We start from the raw sequence: 17513 nt of genomic DNA, 5'->3' as shown, positions 1-17513 counted from the left end.
TTACTGATATCAACTGCTTATGCACTTTTGGGCACTGGTATTAACTCTTTGACCTGCTATTTTTGGTAAGAAACTCCTAAGTTTATCACCAAATTCAATACAGACAAAGCTAATAGACTTTTATTTCCTTCATTAAATTTACTTTGGCCATATGGCAACAATTTGTGATTAATCAAATTCCCTCAGTCATGGAAGCCACTTTCTCCTATTGCTTGCTAGATCTGTAACAGGTTAGCAAATTGAGTTTTATTAAAAAAAATAACATGCTATAAACAGATGCAACAGCTAAAAACACTAACATTTTTTGGAAGTGACAAAATGTTACATTGAAAAGTTTCTCTTTATCCAATTAACTAATAAATCCCAATCTCTTTCATTAGCCATTCCTGTGTTGCATAACATTATTGAATAGCACATGATATGCCTATTGGTCTCATTACAAACTCCAAATTAAGGAACAGAGCACGTTTTAGGATCACTCATGCTAAGAAGTTTGGCATTTATATTACATGCTCCTAAATCATCTCATGACTCAAGATGCAGTTATAATATTCAGCTCTTAATCCTAGCATCCACTTTAGGTTGCTTAGTTAACCTGAAGATAAACTTAATTTTCATTGGATAGGAGTTCTGCAAAAATATTTACCTACCTGGTTGTCTCCTTTTGTTTGCCCCGTTATAACCTCAGTTGCATGTATGAGTTTAATGGTGTAGGATTGCTCTTAATTTCCTCCTTCTACCTTTTCCCCCCAGGAGGCAGCTGTTCTGAAAGCAGCCACTCTATCTACCATGTGGATATCCAAATAGTCTTTACTATTTATTGTGATTGCTTTTCTTAACTCAAGACACAAAGCCTGGAAACAACCATCTGTTCTTGGGAGTTATTCAGTTCTATAAATGCACACACTTGCTTTGCTTTTTATGTCAGCTCTAAAAATTAGCTACACACCAGAATTAAAGTAGTGTATTAATATCAAGTAAGTTTAGATTGAAAAGACATTCAACAATTTTGAGATTCATTAATCAATCAATTAAAAGCTATATATAATGTATGTATGTATGTATAATTTTAAGAACAAAGTTTCAATTAATTTTATATCATTGCTATAAGATATAATTATCAGCATTTATACTGTACCTGAGCTCCATAAATATATTTATCCAGCATTTTGCCTCCTATTGTTTGTCCCCCAACATCCCACACTTGAAGAGTAACATTCAGATTTCCTGGAAAAAAAATTATACAGATATTGTGTACCCTGGAAAATTCAGATACAAATATATTCAACAACAATAGCTTTTAACAAGTATACATGAAACAGGAACTAAACTTTGAAACAAAAATGATTGTACCATCTGGGAAAATCGTCATTTGTGTCCAGCTAAGTCGTTAAGATACAGAAAAACTAGAGCTAGCTATTAACATATCTAATAGTAACAGAAAATAACTGGAATGGCATAAAGTATAACACTCCTGAATAGAAATTATATAACATATTCCACTGACAAAACATGTAAAACTGCACAAAGAATGTTCTGTAGCGTGGTACTTGGAACTGAAAGGTAACACAATTAATGCCAACTTATCCACATTATTTCATACTGTGTGTTCCTTCCTCACCCCCTCTCCAAATCTTCCTTACAGATCAAGAAGTGTGGAAAATCTTTGTAACAACTTCATTTTGGTACTGATGCTGACAGTAGTATACAGTTACAGAATTGTATAGCTGACAGAGCAAAAAAATGGAAATGCTGACACACATCTAAGTTGAGGATGCAAACTATGATTACTTCCTCCACTCACCACCTTAAGGCATGAAGCTAAATTGGACATGATTTACAGTCTCATCTTCAAAGAATCTACACCAAGAATAGACCCTCCTTTCTACTCTAAACCATTTTAAGCTATGTTGAAACTGTTAACAGGTTTTTAAAAACAAAACTAACAAAAAAATCAGTGTAAATGCAGAATATTTAACATCCTACAAATCATACATATTCTGCAAGACAACTCAGTAATTCACATATCAAAAATATACATAGAAAGGTATGGTATCATATACATACAAATATATTAAAGTATACTTTCTCACATTTTGCATGGTAAGAACAGTTTTCATAACTGTACTGATTACCTGCAGCACCAAACTCTAACAGAGTAAGGACTTACAATTTTTTTTCTAATCCATATACAACTCACATGGCACTTTCATGATAATACAAATTCTACATACAAATAATCACAACTGCCTATTAATTTTACTCCTAGATTTTAAAAAATGCAACAAATTTCACACCACAACAATTACAAATCAAGTGGAAATAATCACATTTCTTTGGCTTGCTAAGTAAGATATATTCTTAATTCAACTATTTTATGCAGTTGACAATCTGATTTTACCCCACATGATCCATTCAGCTGTAAATTTGTAACTGATACGCTGGCATTGGTTACACAAGGGAACGTGCTCCATGGAAATGTATCCCTGTACTAGGTGAAAATAACAGCAAATTATAACTATTTAGCTGAATATATGCTACCAGTGATATTACATGCACCACATTATATTTTTATAATGCACCTTGCTTCAATCTGGTTAAAAGAGCAGATTCCCAAAACTACTACCTTGGTCCCAAAAATACAGAGATGAATGTGAAACAGTACTATTAAGCTACTCTAAATTTTATAGAATACCAAGAAAATATCTACATGGAGCTTAGAGAACACATCATAAACACTCCAATTTAATCAAGAAAAAGCTTATTTGTTTTGATAGTTCATCTACTATGTATTAATTAATTAATTAATTAATTTTAAAAGCTTAGAACATTAATGATCGCAAACAATGCAGAAAAGTGTTCCATAAAGCATCTGGCATGGATAAACCAGTGCACCCTCAGTCTGAAGAGACTATACATGCTCAGTGGGTAAACAAACTATGCAGGCTCAAAGGCTCACCATGCTGCAGTATTCTACCCCTATGTATTCTGCTGGGAAGTCACTGTGTCATTCATGACAGCTATTTTGGAAAAAAAAACCTTTATAAATATTATCACTTTCAAAATCAGTAGTTTTCAAATGCCTAATTTTGTGTTCAAGTACTCTAAAAAGTTTCAACCTGATTTTCCTCCTAAGGAAAATTATGCACAGCATTCTGGCCTTAGTATCTGGATAACTGCATGGAACAACCTTAAAAATTTTATTGCAGTAAGTTAAATTAAATAGTCTGTGACTGTCCAATTAAAAAATCTCCTATTACAAATTATTTACTCTGCTTCATTACAACAGAAAAAAGAAACAGGGAAGAAAAAAGAAATGGGGAAAAAAAAAAGATTGGGAAGTTCATTTAAGGTGAACTCCTCAATTAGGACCTCACTAACTATGAAATTCATACTGATCATCTCCTGTGCAAAATGCTTCGTTTTCCCTTTTTTTCAGATAGGTTCTGTAATATTTGCTTTATGCTCAGATTTATTCTGGGGAAGAAAGAAGGATGTTAGGATTAGTCTGACAAAAGGAAAAATTGCAGGCAATTTACCTCGCAAGTATTTAATTAACAGCTGAGATAGTAGCACACACAGTTTTCTGCAAAAAGTTTGAAATCTTTTATTTTTTCAATTTAACAGGAACATAAAAACTAGAGACTTACAACAAAACAAAAAGAAACCATGCATAATAAGACAGTTCTTAGAAACAGTCTTAACAGTCCAATAAAAATAACAGCAGAATCCTATCAAAATAACATGTAATACACTATATTAAGGAACAAAAAACCCCCAGCACTTCTTTACTCTGTAGAAAATGCACACAATGCAAAGCTGAAGCATGCAAGGCAGCACAGGGCAGGTGTGCAGCCTGCTCCTGGCATGGACTGAAGCCACTGGGCTGCTGCAGCAGTGACTCTGCAGGAGGACCCTTGGTGCGCTGCTTACCTTACCTGCAGTGCTGCACAGTCAAGACACAAGTCTGAACACTTTTTACACCAACGACTTTAAAAAAATCCTTTTAACAGGAGAATCCTGTTTACTGAGCTGCACCCACAACCTCCCAAAAAGTATACAACTGTGGCTCTCAAGAGTCCCTATCAGCAGCCCCTCTGACTAACAGATACACTATTTAAGCACTAAAACCTACACCATGGCTGCATCCAGACTATACAAGGCTCTGCATCAATAAATACAATGGAACTGATTAGCACTTGAAAAAAAAGTATTTTGAACAAACTGCATGAAGTGAATTTGTCACATTGAACACTAGACACATGTTGAACAACACTGAACACATTCAAAATTTATCAAAGTATTTCTGATTTGTATTAAACTGTACTGTTTTACCATGCAAAATATTTACTACTTTCACTGCAAAACTGCATTAGTTACTAAAACAATTGGAGACAAATGCCACTTTTATCTTAAAAAATAATTAAAAAGAAAACAAAAAAAAAAAACAGAAAAACAGTACTTTGTTTTGTAAGTTATAATATATTTCAATGAAGCCCAATGGAAACTTCTGTGTAATTCTAGAAATCTGTAATTTTAATTTCTGGAACCTTTGCTTACATTGAAGAAGAAAAAAAAAACAACTACTGAACCATAATTGTTCATCAATTCTCCTACTGAATAAGAGAAATCAAGTCCTTTTTCCTACTGATATACATAATTTTTGTGCAGTGGTATCAATTAACCTGTCAAGTAAACAAGCATAGAGTAAACTCTGCAAACTCAGAACTAATCTAGAAATTCGAAAAATCCACTTATTAAAGTAATGCTTCCCATTCCAGCATTTAGAAATGAAACCTCCCTCCCTCTTGCTCCCTTCAACTAGTCCAGTTTACCTATGGAACAGAGAGCCATATATACCTAAACACATACATAGGTATAGGCCAAACCAGAGTGACAACCTACAGAAAAATGTTTCTTCCTGAATATGAATACAAATGCTACTGTTTTGAGGAAAATAGATGTACAGACTTTTTGGTGCTATTTTTACTGGCATTCTGATTTTATTACGAAATAAACTATGAATGAATGAAATTCACACACAATATAAACTATGAACAAAAATGAATGAAGCAACAGTTGATAATTTTCCACATTTTCTACTCAACAAGGATATTTAGAATCCCAGTAATGTACTAATAGTTTCTGTATGCTTAACAGCTGGAAAAAAAACTTGCAAAATACAAGTTCTCAGCATGCACACTGCATGATTTGTGTACACATTCCACTTGCAAGTACTGCTGTTAAGCATTATACACACTGGTATTTTTAGAGGCATGAGCAGGACAATAAAAAAATTATTCTGTTGATTTAATGGAGAAATAAGCACTGGGATTTGGTACTTTATCATTCACCAGATACTAAAAAAGTATAGCAAAATGGCTAAACCAAAATAGTGGACACAGGGGTAGTCTGAAAAGATTATTCCATTTCACTTAAGAAAATACATAAACATAATCAATAAATTATTTGCAATATAATTTTTTAAAAAGAAGTTCAAGAACTGTATACATTTTCTTGTAACTTCAGGTTACAGATAAAATGCTTACTTTCTGGGTTTCCTTCCCTCCTCATCCTTCACAAGGAGAAGACAGAACTACAGAACTTGCATTAACTTTATCAAATCTCACTACAGCTCTCACTAATTACACTAACTTTTTCTAACTTCTGATCTCTGAATCCAGAAGTAAATGTTTTTAATTAAATAGTTGCATACTTAGAATATGAGCACACACAAATCAGTGAAAAGATGTATTTTAAACCCCAATTGTTCAGAGACAAACTTAACCAGCAATTATTCTTTTTAAATTATTTCTTTGCATTTTCCATGCAGTGTGCTGCAACTGGCATCTAAATAGTTTCTTTGCCTTCATGAAGTGAAACATCTTGAATGCTCAAACTGTATTTTTATGAGTGCCGAGGGACCCTAAATTTTAGTGGTCTATTAAATGCCAGCAATTTCATGCTGCCTTGCATAAAACAGCATTCACATATTAGAGCACTGCGAGTCCATAGCTGCATTATGCATCTCCCACACAACTCAAAAATAAATTGTGTATTTCATTAAAATATATATATATTTCTTTCAAAACACATAAACTTTTTCAATTAATATGTTTAAAGTTCCATTTCATTGTTGTGTGTTACACTATCCACATGGAAAGTGAGTGCACTCAAGCAGGGATTATAAAATTCATCAATATAGAGAGCATTCCTTTTATTTGAATTCAGTGTTTTACTTAGAGATGTAAGTTGCAAATGCATAACTCTATGACACCTGGCAAGAAAGCATGAACAAAATATTCTCCAAACAACCTAACTAACTTTGCCATAAAAATCACTGCACTAAACTTATTTAGTACAGATTACTCTGAAGAATTTGTTTCTGCAAGTCCTGCTGCCACCCAGCCCTTCAGTGTTAGTTTTTATTCTCTTACCTGGCAATAATATCCTTTTCAAGAAGAAGTCCAGTCCTAAGGTTTGTTTGTACTGTTTTCCAAACGTTTCTTGAGCAAAACGGGTAGCTAAGGATGTCTAAAACAGAACAGTATCAAATTAAGTTGTCATTTTTAACAGCAACAAACTTTATGTTAACCCAGAAGTATGAAATACAGTTAAGCACTTTTTAAATCAATGAATGCTAACAGTGTTCATGGATTTGGGTTGACAAGCACTCCAGTCAGTTTCAACATAATAACAGGAGGTGGCAAAGGCTACTAATTTATGCAAAAAGAAGTAAGGTGCATATTTGCATTGATTTCAAAAATACTCCAACAGTTCTATTACAAAATACTGTGCAGATTTGAAGGAGGTATCATCAGTATGCTCAAACTGACACAAAACTATGTGACACCTTCTGTACCTGAAGATCTCAGTATTTTTAAAAAGCATTGATTCTCAAAAACAAGGGTCCTCCCTGGTAAGGAACACCATGATCCCAGACCAATTTTCTGGGAGAGAATAGAGATCTGCACAGTGCAGAATCCCACAGAATCCCTAATTGTGGCAAGATTTCTGCCACTGTACATCAGTTTCGGGATCTGGAATTACAGGAACTCTTAAATGGGAAGAGTCCTTTCTTCCACACAGAAAAAGAAGTTAAACTCATATTAAAAATGCACATTTATAGAATTATTCCTTTCAGCAGAAATCTGAAAATTTATTTCTTCAATTGGTATTCTGTGGATTTATGAAAGCAAGCCAATACACTGCTGACCTAATAATAAGCTTTTACTATATATGGCTGAAAGGATACACAACTAACCTGGGCAAACTACTGAAGCAAGGCACTTACATTCTGTCAGTAGCAATTTAGTGTCTCCATTCAAGAGAAAAAAAAATAAAAGAGGTGGGGGTAGAAAGGGAAAGAAATAAAGAAAGAAGGCCCACAAAAAAGTAAAGTAAAGGAGAAAATAGTGGTACAATCATAAATAATTTAAAACTTTGTATTGTGAAAAAATAATACTAAATACTAAAAAATATAAAATATAACCAACATCAAATTAGTGTACACTTAAAAATCTCTTGCTGACATGACTTCTGTAAATAAAAATACAAATTAACTACAAATTACTACTAAATATTTATTTACCTATATAGAGAAGGAAAGATACTAGGAGGCTCACAAAACCCTTACACTGTCTGAGAAAACTCGAAACAGGCCAGAAAGGTTTTTTCTTGCTAGTTTTCTGTTCATCAAGCAGTGAAGAAATAAGTCACACCAACTGTTATCAGAAATTGCTGTTAAGAGCACATTTAACCAAAAATGCAATAGCAAAATAATGCCAATAGTTCTGAAATATGAGAATAGGCAAGGTCCATGAATAGAAGGTTATAAGAAAGATCTAAATTAGGCTAATGCCAAATGTACACAGAAAAAAAACCCACCTTTTTTGCAGTAAAACATGATCACCAGAGCTCCAGCATTAACACTCTAGTATGAATAGGCAAACATTTATTCATCTATTAGATTTTCTATTAAGTAAATAAAACAAGATTTACTGTTTTCATGTTTCTATATCATATTTATATTCCTATCACTGGCATATATATAATGAATGATATTTTCATATCAGAAGACATGTTTAGGAAACAATTCAGTAAGTCAGTGTTAGCCTAATGCAACATCTTCATTTACTTCACTGAACTCAAGTCTCAAGAGGATTAAAAATAAAAAAGAACAAATGGGGAAAAAGGCAAGCAAACTAGAAATAGCATGAGTACACTTATATACTTATATCCCTGTGGAAAGGGGGAAGACCACAGAGAATGAATCATGAGAAGATTCTTCTGCCTTCAGCTATGTGACAGTAATACTAACAACACACACAAAATAAAATTCAATACAGATTCAGACTACAGTACTGAAAGAGTCAGTAGAACTGATTCATTTAATCCCAACAGTTAGCATGTCAAGATTACAATGACATCTTTAATTTGTCATGACCTTAAAGAGGTAGATGAGAATAAGACAAGTGCAGGAATACACCATTTAGCCTTCTTGAAATTTTCCTTTTTGAAAAAGTAATCAGTGCCTAGAGTAGATTTAACTATCATCTGACTATATCATAGTATTCTATATTCTCCAACACACCTCATTAAATAAGCAACCACTCCCTTCTTGTTTTAAAGGCTCAGTAAATATTAGCTTATCATTCTGTGACACTCAATATTCCCTGAGGACTTCTAGGGCTGTTAGTAAAAAGAAAGGACGCACATTCAATTAACAGCTGACCTATAAGAGCAGCAAGTAATTAACAGCATGGCAAAGTCCTCTGAAACAGTTTTTCTCCACTGTGCTCTTGAATGCAAAGGAATTTATAGCACAAAATCATTGACTAACTCCTTCCTAAATTTTTCCTAATAAATATTAGAGCTCAAGGAAGGTGTTGAATTACCAGTCTAGGGTCCTCTATTAATTCACAAAACAAGCATTTATCCACAAAATGTTAAGAGCAACAGTTCAAACTTCTTTACAACAATAAACAAAGAAGTTATGTCAATGCATATTCAAGTGCCTCTACAATGCAAATACTCCCTTCAAATCCCAGAAATGTTCGCTACCGTGCTTGCCAGGAAAGATTTTGCTCAAATGTTTCACCTGAGGATATGTTGAATACAATCTCTATAAGAATTAATGAAAGTTAAATGATGGTTCAGTATAACTGTAGCTGTAAAAATAAGTAAGTAATCAGTGGCCATTTTTTAGAAAGGTTGCATTCCATACAATTCCACCCCTTAATGTCAGGGTCAGAAAACAGTACAATAGTATGCAGGCCTTTGTTCCTTTGCAGCTCTATTAAGACAAACAGGCCACCAGCTTGCATAGCAGAATTTCCAGCAAAAATTCCATCCGTTTGGAAGGTTCACACACCTGCCTTAAATACTTCAAAGTGAATGTCAACATACTATTCTAAATATCAATACTCTATTGAAGAAGGTTGGGGTTAAGAAAACCTTGTTAAAAACAAGAAAATGTCTTTGGGCTCTAATATACAGCAACCAAGATAGCAGTAAAAAAAAAAAAGTACAGTATTCTAAGTTCAAAATACAATAGGATATTTGGAATGGGTTTTTTGAAAGATGGAATTTAACCTTACATAAAAGGCATGACAGTTCCTTGCTTCCATTTTTCAATGTCAACAATTCAGTCAATTCATAAACTGAATTTGACATGCTGTTCCTGAAGACCTACATAATGAGTAAAGAGGAAAAAAAGCAAACAATAGCTATGAAATAAACTAAAAAGTAATTAAATTGAAAGTCATATGGAACAAGCAATGATAGCCAGCTCTGACAATGACTACTCATCAGGGCAACCAGAAACTTGTAGGGAAAACCCTACCAAGGACAACTCTTTGAGTAAAGTCCTATAGAATTAAGTTTTGAGAAAGCAGTGCCAAAGTGTAGTATCATAGTTGTAAGAAAGAAAACTAAACCCAAAATTCAATTAGATGCAAGCACACAGTTCTGAAGCCATGAATTTCCATTCACAGACAAAATTTAGCCACAAACTGAAAATCTACTTTCCAAAAACCACATGTATCTATCCTTTCTCTCATTCCCTTCTAGAACATCAATGCCACTATCCAAGCACAGCTACACTAATCCTCAGTCATGTCCTACCTTATTGGCAAGAATTTTAGGACAAACAAAACTAAAACAAACACTAGGATAAATAATGAAATGCTTTAACTACCATAAAAACACATAAGTGCCCAAGCTAATGTCCTTCCATCCCACTGCCAACTACTGATGCAACTTTCTTCACTGAAAAAGAGAAAATTATCATAATTTCTTGACATTTGGTGTAGACCTATTTGATGCAGCTGGGCCAATCTGCACAGCACACTTCATTCAGTTCTCATTTGCAAGACTCAACAGTGACAAAAATATTTTTGTCACCATCTATGAACTTTTTGAGCCCAGTGTAACAAGACAATTCAGAATTGGCACAATGCTTAAAAATCTGCTATCCTAAAAAATCCTAAAGTAAGCAGGACAGTACCTTTTAAGCCAGCCTATGTTTTATCTCCTGCAACTCCCATAGCTTGAGCATTCATTATTTCATTTCCATCATCTAGTGTTACCAGAAGGAAAAGGTAGGATGTTTCTGCTACCATACTCTAGTTCTACTCTAGTTCTAGCTACAACAGATAGCAAACAAACAGAACCTCAGCACACCTATTTTTCAGGACCTCCCTTCCAATTAACAGCTCTGAGATTTACTTCCAGAGGCCCAAAACCTTTTTCAACATTAGGAAATCATAATATTCTATCTCAAATCAGCATCCTGTATATTTCAGTACTAAGCCAATCTATGCACAAAAAGAGTAGAAATATCTGGATCATAACATTTTTTTTTCAATCCATACTATAGTAATGTTGGTTTATTTTAATGGAAATACATTTTGGCCCAGGAAGAGTGAGTTGATTTAAAACCTAGACACGTAAGGCAGCTGTCTGTATATATGTCCTTCCTACATTCAAAACAAAGAGCCAACTGCTATTAATAATTGCTGGATTTTTTCATCTCACATTGCCCCCACTTCTGATTGCTCTTCAGATTGTTTTCCTAGTTTGTCTAGTTCATTAAAATTATCCTCTATTATCTTCTGACTAACCAGTCTTGCTTCCCTCAGTTTTGATTTTCCACAGTTTACCATTACCTTACCATCTCTATTTTAACCTAAGAGTTTTACAGATTCTACTGTCTCACTTCTTCCACTTTTACTCTTCTCTACTTGTGTTTGCTCCAGCAGCACTTATTGCTATCCTTAAAATTTTAAGTATCCAGTTATCAATTCAACAACCTCAAAACAAATTAATAGAAGCACAGCATGCCTCCCTTGCCTTATGGATAGAGCAATTCCTAGCTAGTGTAAGTACAAACATTACCTCCAGCTTGAACTGACACTGATTTGTTTTTAAGCTGCTACCAATCCCTGCACAGAACCTGAGTCACATTGCTTCTAAGCAATGGGTGAGGAAAACAGCAAGTTTCCACCTGACCCATAACAACAATTTTTTTCTTTGGTGTTTTTTTGGAAAAGAGGGAGCAAAAGAAGCCAAATGTGAACACCCCACACTAAATACAAGATCCAGCATTTCAGATATATCCCATCATTTTCTACACACCTCCTGTCTCATGATCCCAGAGTGACAGGAAGAGAAAAACCAACACCTTGCACAGTAAGAGAGGTAAGTATGCATGTGAGTGAAGACCAGCTGTGAGCCAGATGTGAGAGTCAGACAATTTAGAGCTGAAAACATGTAGACATACACAGGTTTCAACAAGTAAGTGGAACGAATAGACAACAAAAGAGAAGAGCCTCAACAATTTAGTCTTCTGAGGTAAAAAATAGTAGTAGGTACAGTCTATCCTTCTATTCCATGACCCAATTGCTTCTTTATTTTTACAAGACCTTACAATAAATCTCTGAGTGCTGCCAGGCCAGTGAGATGGTGGGAAGGAGCCTCTATTACAGCATCATCTAGGGGGGACAGGAGGAAAAGCAGTCCACCAGAGTACTGCTGCTGCTGCCTGTGCCCAAAACCTGCCCTGGAAGCATGAGATTCCTAGAGCCAGCAGAGATGCAGTGAGTGGCAGCTCCTGTGAGAGAGGTAAGAACCAACAGGAATATACATCAAAACTCAAGAATGCTTGAAAATCCATGCTTGGCGAGAGGTCTTGCCACAAGCTGCTCAACAGCAGCAGTGAAACGATTCTTCAGTTTGAATGGAAAACTCCTGGGAAATGCTACCCATGAAGCAGCACTTCAGCTGTCAATGCTGTGCATTTATTATGCTCTCATCACACAGCTGGTTGGAATTGCCCATCTACTGACTCAGACGAACACAATACCACTTCAGACTGGGTTTAGAATCACTGGAGACAAAAAAAAACGTTTTGTTTCTTTACAGAGCTCTGAATAAGTAAGTGAGCAAAACCACATGTACTTTCACTTAGAGCTTATTCCTATTAATGTAAGGCAGTGCATTTAAACCACCTCTACGAACATTTCCATTTTTCATATGAACTGTGAAGCATGCAGAATTTCTTCTCCTTGTAATTTCAAGTGTTAATGACAGAGGAATGAACTGTATACTCCAATCATACAATAAATTTACTATTTTCATGTGTATCTCACAAAATTATTCAGGCTACATATGATAATCGATATGTTCAAGGGAATAGTTAAGATCAGTGACTATTTTAAACGGTTAAGAAAGCAGCCTTTCTTTTGCTTTCTTTGGTCTCTCCTAGTCAAAGTTTCTCTTTTACAAAGAGAAATTTGTTGGATTATTGTTTGATTATTGTTGATAAATAAACTCTTATAAACAGGATTTCATTATGGTGATTACAGATAGGGGGAAAAAACCCAAAGCCATAAGAAGTTACAAACGAAAACTAACTAGACCCAGCAGTGCCTTTCCAAACTCTGGAACAGTAACTCCACTAGATGCAAACTGTTCTATCCAGCTCGGGAGGTTGGCAGCTCAGTATCCGAAAGGAAGGGCGCCTGCAGCCCCAGCTAAGCGACCTTCCCGTCTCGTCCCTTTGGAGGGGAGCCGCGAACCCTCGTGCCCGGCCCCGACCCCAGCCCGGCACGCCGGGGCACTGCAGCCACCGAGAGCGGCTCTGGGCTGCTCCAGCGGCTCCAGCCGAGCCACTCCTGCCTCCAGCGCGCCATGGGCAGCGCACGGGGACCACGGGAAACTCCGTCAGCACAGCACGAACTACGTTATTCGCCGCTCCTTTGCTCGCGGCTCAAGAAAATTGGATTACAGTCGTGTACGTCTTTTAGTTGACGATACCTCCTCGGGCCGGAAGGCCCGCCAGAGGGCTCGGCTGCCGGGCAGCTCGGCTGCGCGGACACCAGCGGGAAGAGCCCGCGTCCCCCGTGCCTGGAGGGCCTGGAGCCGAGGGGGAGCAGCCGGCAGCTATCGCGACAGCGGCAGCGCGACAGACTGGAAGCGCCGTGGGCTGCTCCTTCCTCAGCAGCAGAGTCAGGGGCTGCGTGAGGGGGAAGGCCGCGAAGGGGCTCGGGGCACCGCGGCGAGGGAGAGGAGCTGCCGGCGGGGCCGGCACTGACCTTGCCGGTGGTGCCGTCCCCCAGCACCACCAGCTTGAGCTGGCGGTCCGGACTCTCCTCCTCCTCCGAGTCCGACATGATCTCTACGGCCCCGGCGAGAAAGAAGAGGCTGAGAGCAGCCGGGAGGAGCCGGGTGCAGGAACGAGGACGGGACAGCGAGAAGAGCGAGCGCCGCGCTCACGATGCCGGCAGCAACGGTGGAGCCAGCACCGCCATCTTCCTTCGGCGCGCCCTCCGTCGCTATGGTCCGCGCGGGGCGAAACCAAGGGCAGGCGCTGAGGAAAGGGGGAGAAGCGGTTACTTGAGGGCGAGAGCTACAGCAACAAGTCCAGCTGCTTCTTCGGGACACACCACTTTTTCCCCCACAGGGGCGCGAGATGGTTCAGCCCGGCTGTCGGCCGCTCGCCGCGGTGGCTCGGGCCCCGCAGTGACGCCCTGCGCGGTAACCGAGCAACGGAGGGCGGGGCGGAGGCGGGGCTACGGCCCGGCCGCCCCCGCTGAGGGGCGGGGCCGCCCCGTGTGGGGCTGACCGGGCGGGCGGCGGGGGTTTGCTATGGCAACTGCATATGGCAACTAAATAAATAGCTATGGCAGCCAAATCATAGTCGCTGAATGGTTTGCGTTGGAAGGGACCTTAAAGATCGTCTCATTCCAACACCTTTCTCTAGACCGGGTTGCTCAGAGCCCCGTCCAGCCTGGCCTGGAAAACTGCCGGGATGGGGCAGCCACAGCTTCTCTGGGCAGCCTGTGCCAGTGCCGCACCGCCCTGACAGCGAAGAATTTCTTCTTGATATCTAATCTTACCCTGCACTCTTGCAGTTTAAAGCTGTATGAAGTCCCTCTCTGTCTCTCATAGGGCGGTACATAAAGGCCTGTACAGTAAGGTCACTCTGGAGCCTTCTTTTCTGCAGACTGAACAATTCCAATTCTAGAGACTCCACCACTTTTTCACACAGTCTCAGAACTTTTCTATCCATATAAGCAATCAGTAAGAAAACTTGTCAAGGTAGCCCTAGCTGAATTTTAGGCCATTACTTTATGTAATATAAAATACATTGTATAGCCAGGGACAACAGGCTATAACCTCCTCTTTTGCATCAGCCTTCCCTGAGTTTGAAAACTGCCAGTATCCCTTCAGCCTGTCATCTTCCCCATAGACTAAACAACTCCTCTTCAGTCAGTCTTTCCCTCGGTTGTCTTTTCTAGACTTCTGATTATTCTTGTTGCTTTCCTTTGGCCCCTCTCCACTTTGTTGCAGTACTGTGCCAAAAACTGGATACAGTACTTCTGTTGAGGCCCTGGGAATACTGAGCAGAGTGGAAGTATTACTTCATGTGTCTTGCATACAAGACTTCTGTTTACATATCCCAGTATGATGTTTGTTTTCTTGACGGTGTGACATTGCTGACTCATATGAATCTTGATTTATCTTTTATCCTAAAAGAGCCTCTGGATGCTCTCCTGTTATTGGCATTTCATACACGTTGAAGCTTTATTTCTGTTTGACTGTAGGGCTTTCTGCTTTTCCCCATTGAATTTAATCCTGTTTCAGGCTACTTGCAACATTTGTCTATAAAATTTTATTTATAATGTTATCCTCTAAAATGCATGCCAACCATCCTGACTTGCTTGTATCTGGAAGTCTAAGAACCATACTCTATTCAAAAGTCATTAATAATGATATCCAATAGTACCAAAACTCTTCAAGCCTCCATTTGACATATTTTTCCAGTATGAGTGACAACAATTCTTTGGACATTGTTTGTATGACAATTTGAACAGAACCATCTGGAACTCTTTGAGGTATAGATGTATTTTGATGGATTCAATAACAAGCTAAGAATTTTTAGAACAAGTTTGTATAATGTCTGAATAGCAATCATACCTGTTTCAGTCTCTTTCAGGTTTTCTTTATGAAATGTATGTCTGAAATTTCCAATATTACAAGTACACTGTTTTACTCAATCCTCAGTTGGATGAAGAAGGTTCCATATTGATCATGTATTCATGTGTTTGCATAATTGAGGCTAAATGCTTTTCTAATGACATTCTGGGAAAAAAAATAAAAAAGAGGAGGGCAGATACACCATAAAGTACATTAAATTCTAATGGAAAACAAGACACACACCTTTGTCACTCCATACTTTGAATCAAATGTAACGTGTTCTTCATTATTTTCCACTTCAGATAATCATTTAGCCTAATTGTACTGCAAGTTCTCTTAACTTGGCACTTAAGTAAGATCAGCATCAGGGCTCAGCATTTCTTGGAAGGAAGAGCAATAGAGACAAACATGGAATTTTCCTTTATGATTTCTGACATATTGAATAGTTGTACAGTTGGCATTAGACATTTAAAAGCTCCACATCTCACACCAGGGCAGACACATGCTTGATAAACCACTGTTGGTGGAACTGCTCATATTTCTGAAATGTCACCTCAGTCACATTAAGAAAAAAAAATATGAAATATTAATTAAAAGCTTTCTTGATTTTGAGGAGAAACAGGTTCTGTTTAACCCACAAGATGAGAAGCTGCATGTGCAAAGGCAGGATGATAAGAGAGCAAGGTGCTCTAGGTGTCCAGACTACATGTATTTTCATATGAAATACCACAAAGAAATGTGTGTGTTATGATAAATATCCCAAAATTTAATTTGCTTCTCTTTCATCTTCAATGTTGTATTCACAGGCTTAAATTTGTCTTGAGCCTGTGTATCTGATCTGTTTAAATAAGCAATTATATATTAAAACATAATTTTGGAAATACAATGAATACTTGGTATGGATAAACACTCATGCTTGCTATTGACTACTGAGAAAAATGAATGGAAACTACCCCAGGAGATGGCATGGTTATGCAGTTGGGCAACTCAACTCCCAAAAACCTCCTTGCTTAAGTCTATGAATGACAGGGATGTACTAAAATCACTTTTTACTATATAAAAGATCAGTGTACAAGAAAAAAGGTGCCTGGTGGAGTTAATGCTTTAACAATAATACTACCAAAGAGTGTTGTTTACCATTATTTAACTTAAGCAGCATAACAGGGCAAACAATCTGACTGGAAATCTTTACACATCTCGCTTGCAATGTTCAGCAAGCACATTAACAGCGTGGTTTGGTCATTTTACAGAGTGGTACAAACTTTTGCTACCAACACATCCCCTCTGGGAGGCTTTCAAATTGAACTATTTTTGTCATTGCCATCTTTACTAAATATGGGTAGCATTTTATAGATGAAAGGAAGCTAGTCTCAAAGTGTTTGATACTTCACAGTTAAAGGAAATATATGAAGTGTGGTGAAAAGCACTGGAATTAACTAACAGATCATTGCAGTAAAAAAAAAATCATTGATGGCAGTATAGAAATAATATGAAACTCTAATGCATTTTTAAAATACTAAGAAAAAATCCTTGAGCAGTTACTTTGAATGGAGTTTTCACTGAAAAGAGCCTGGGTCACCAAGTGACACAGACAATAAATATATATTGTTAAATAAATATATATTGTTTGACATTCTGTCTGTATTTTGTAACTCTCCATAAGTAGAATCACTGCAACTTCTGAATGAGTTTTTGGGAGGCAGAGGTAGTAGAGTGTGACAGGACAGGCCAGAGATGTTTAGGACAGGAGACAGGCAGCAGTGGAGGAGTTAGAGCTTATAGGTAGGTAGGAAAGGAAGGCTGGAAAGGGAAATCTGTGGGAATTTCTGAGGGGCAGAGACAAGAGTGGGAGTTTTTAGTATTCACTCTTCACAGTCCACATTTTTATGTAACATCTTCATCCATCTCAAGAGACAGAGCCAGGTACCCAGCTCACCTCATTTGGTTTTAAAGGAACGTTCCTTCCTGGCCCCTGTGAATTTTTGTGTTGCACTTGTTCCTTCTTCACATTTTCCCCTACAAACCTGGTTAAA

At 37.6% G+C, this 17513-nt stretch overlaps 1 protein-coding gene across 2 annotated transcripts in view; it reads right to left on the bottom strand.

The window, feature by feature from the left end:
• Nucleotides 1-13973, bottom strand: part of RAB28 (RAB28, member RAS oncogene family) — a 63707-nt gene extending 49734 nt beyond the window's left edge. For both annotated transcript variants that reach the window (XM_036382655.2, XM_036382654.2), the window contains exons 1-3: nt 13596-13973; nt 6438-6534; nt 1139-1227 (exon numbers count right to left, since the gene is read on the bottom strand). In XM_036382655.2, the coding sequence (XP_036238548.1) occupies nt 1139-1227; nt 6438-6534; nt 13596-13673 (264 nt within the window). In that variant the 5' untranslated portion in view covers nt 13674-13973. The remainder of the gene's footprint in view (nt 1-1138; nt 1228-6437; nt 6535-13595) is intronic.
• Nucleotides 13974-17513: the final 3540 nt, after the last annotated feature.

The sequence above is a fragment of the Molothrus ater genome, chromosome 4 (genome assembly GCF_012460135.2).
Source record: "Molothrus ater isolate BHLD 08-10-18 breed brown headed cowbird chromosome 4, BPBGC_Mater_1.1, whole genome shotgun sequence".
NCBI classification, from domain to species: domain Eukaryota; kingdom Metazoa; phylum Chordata; class Aves; order Passeriformes; family Icteridae; genus Molothrus; species Molothrus ater.
This window is presented reverse-complemented; position numbering and strand designations above follow the sequence as displayed.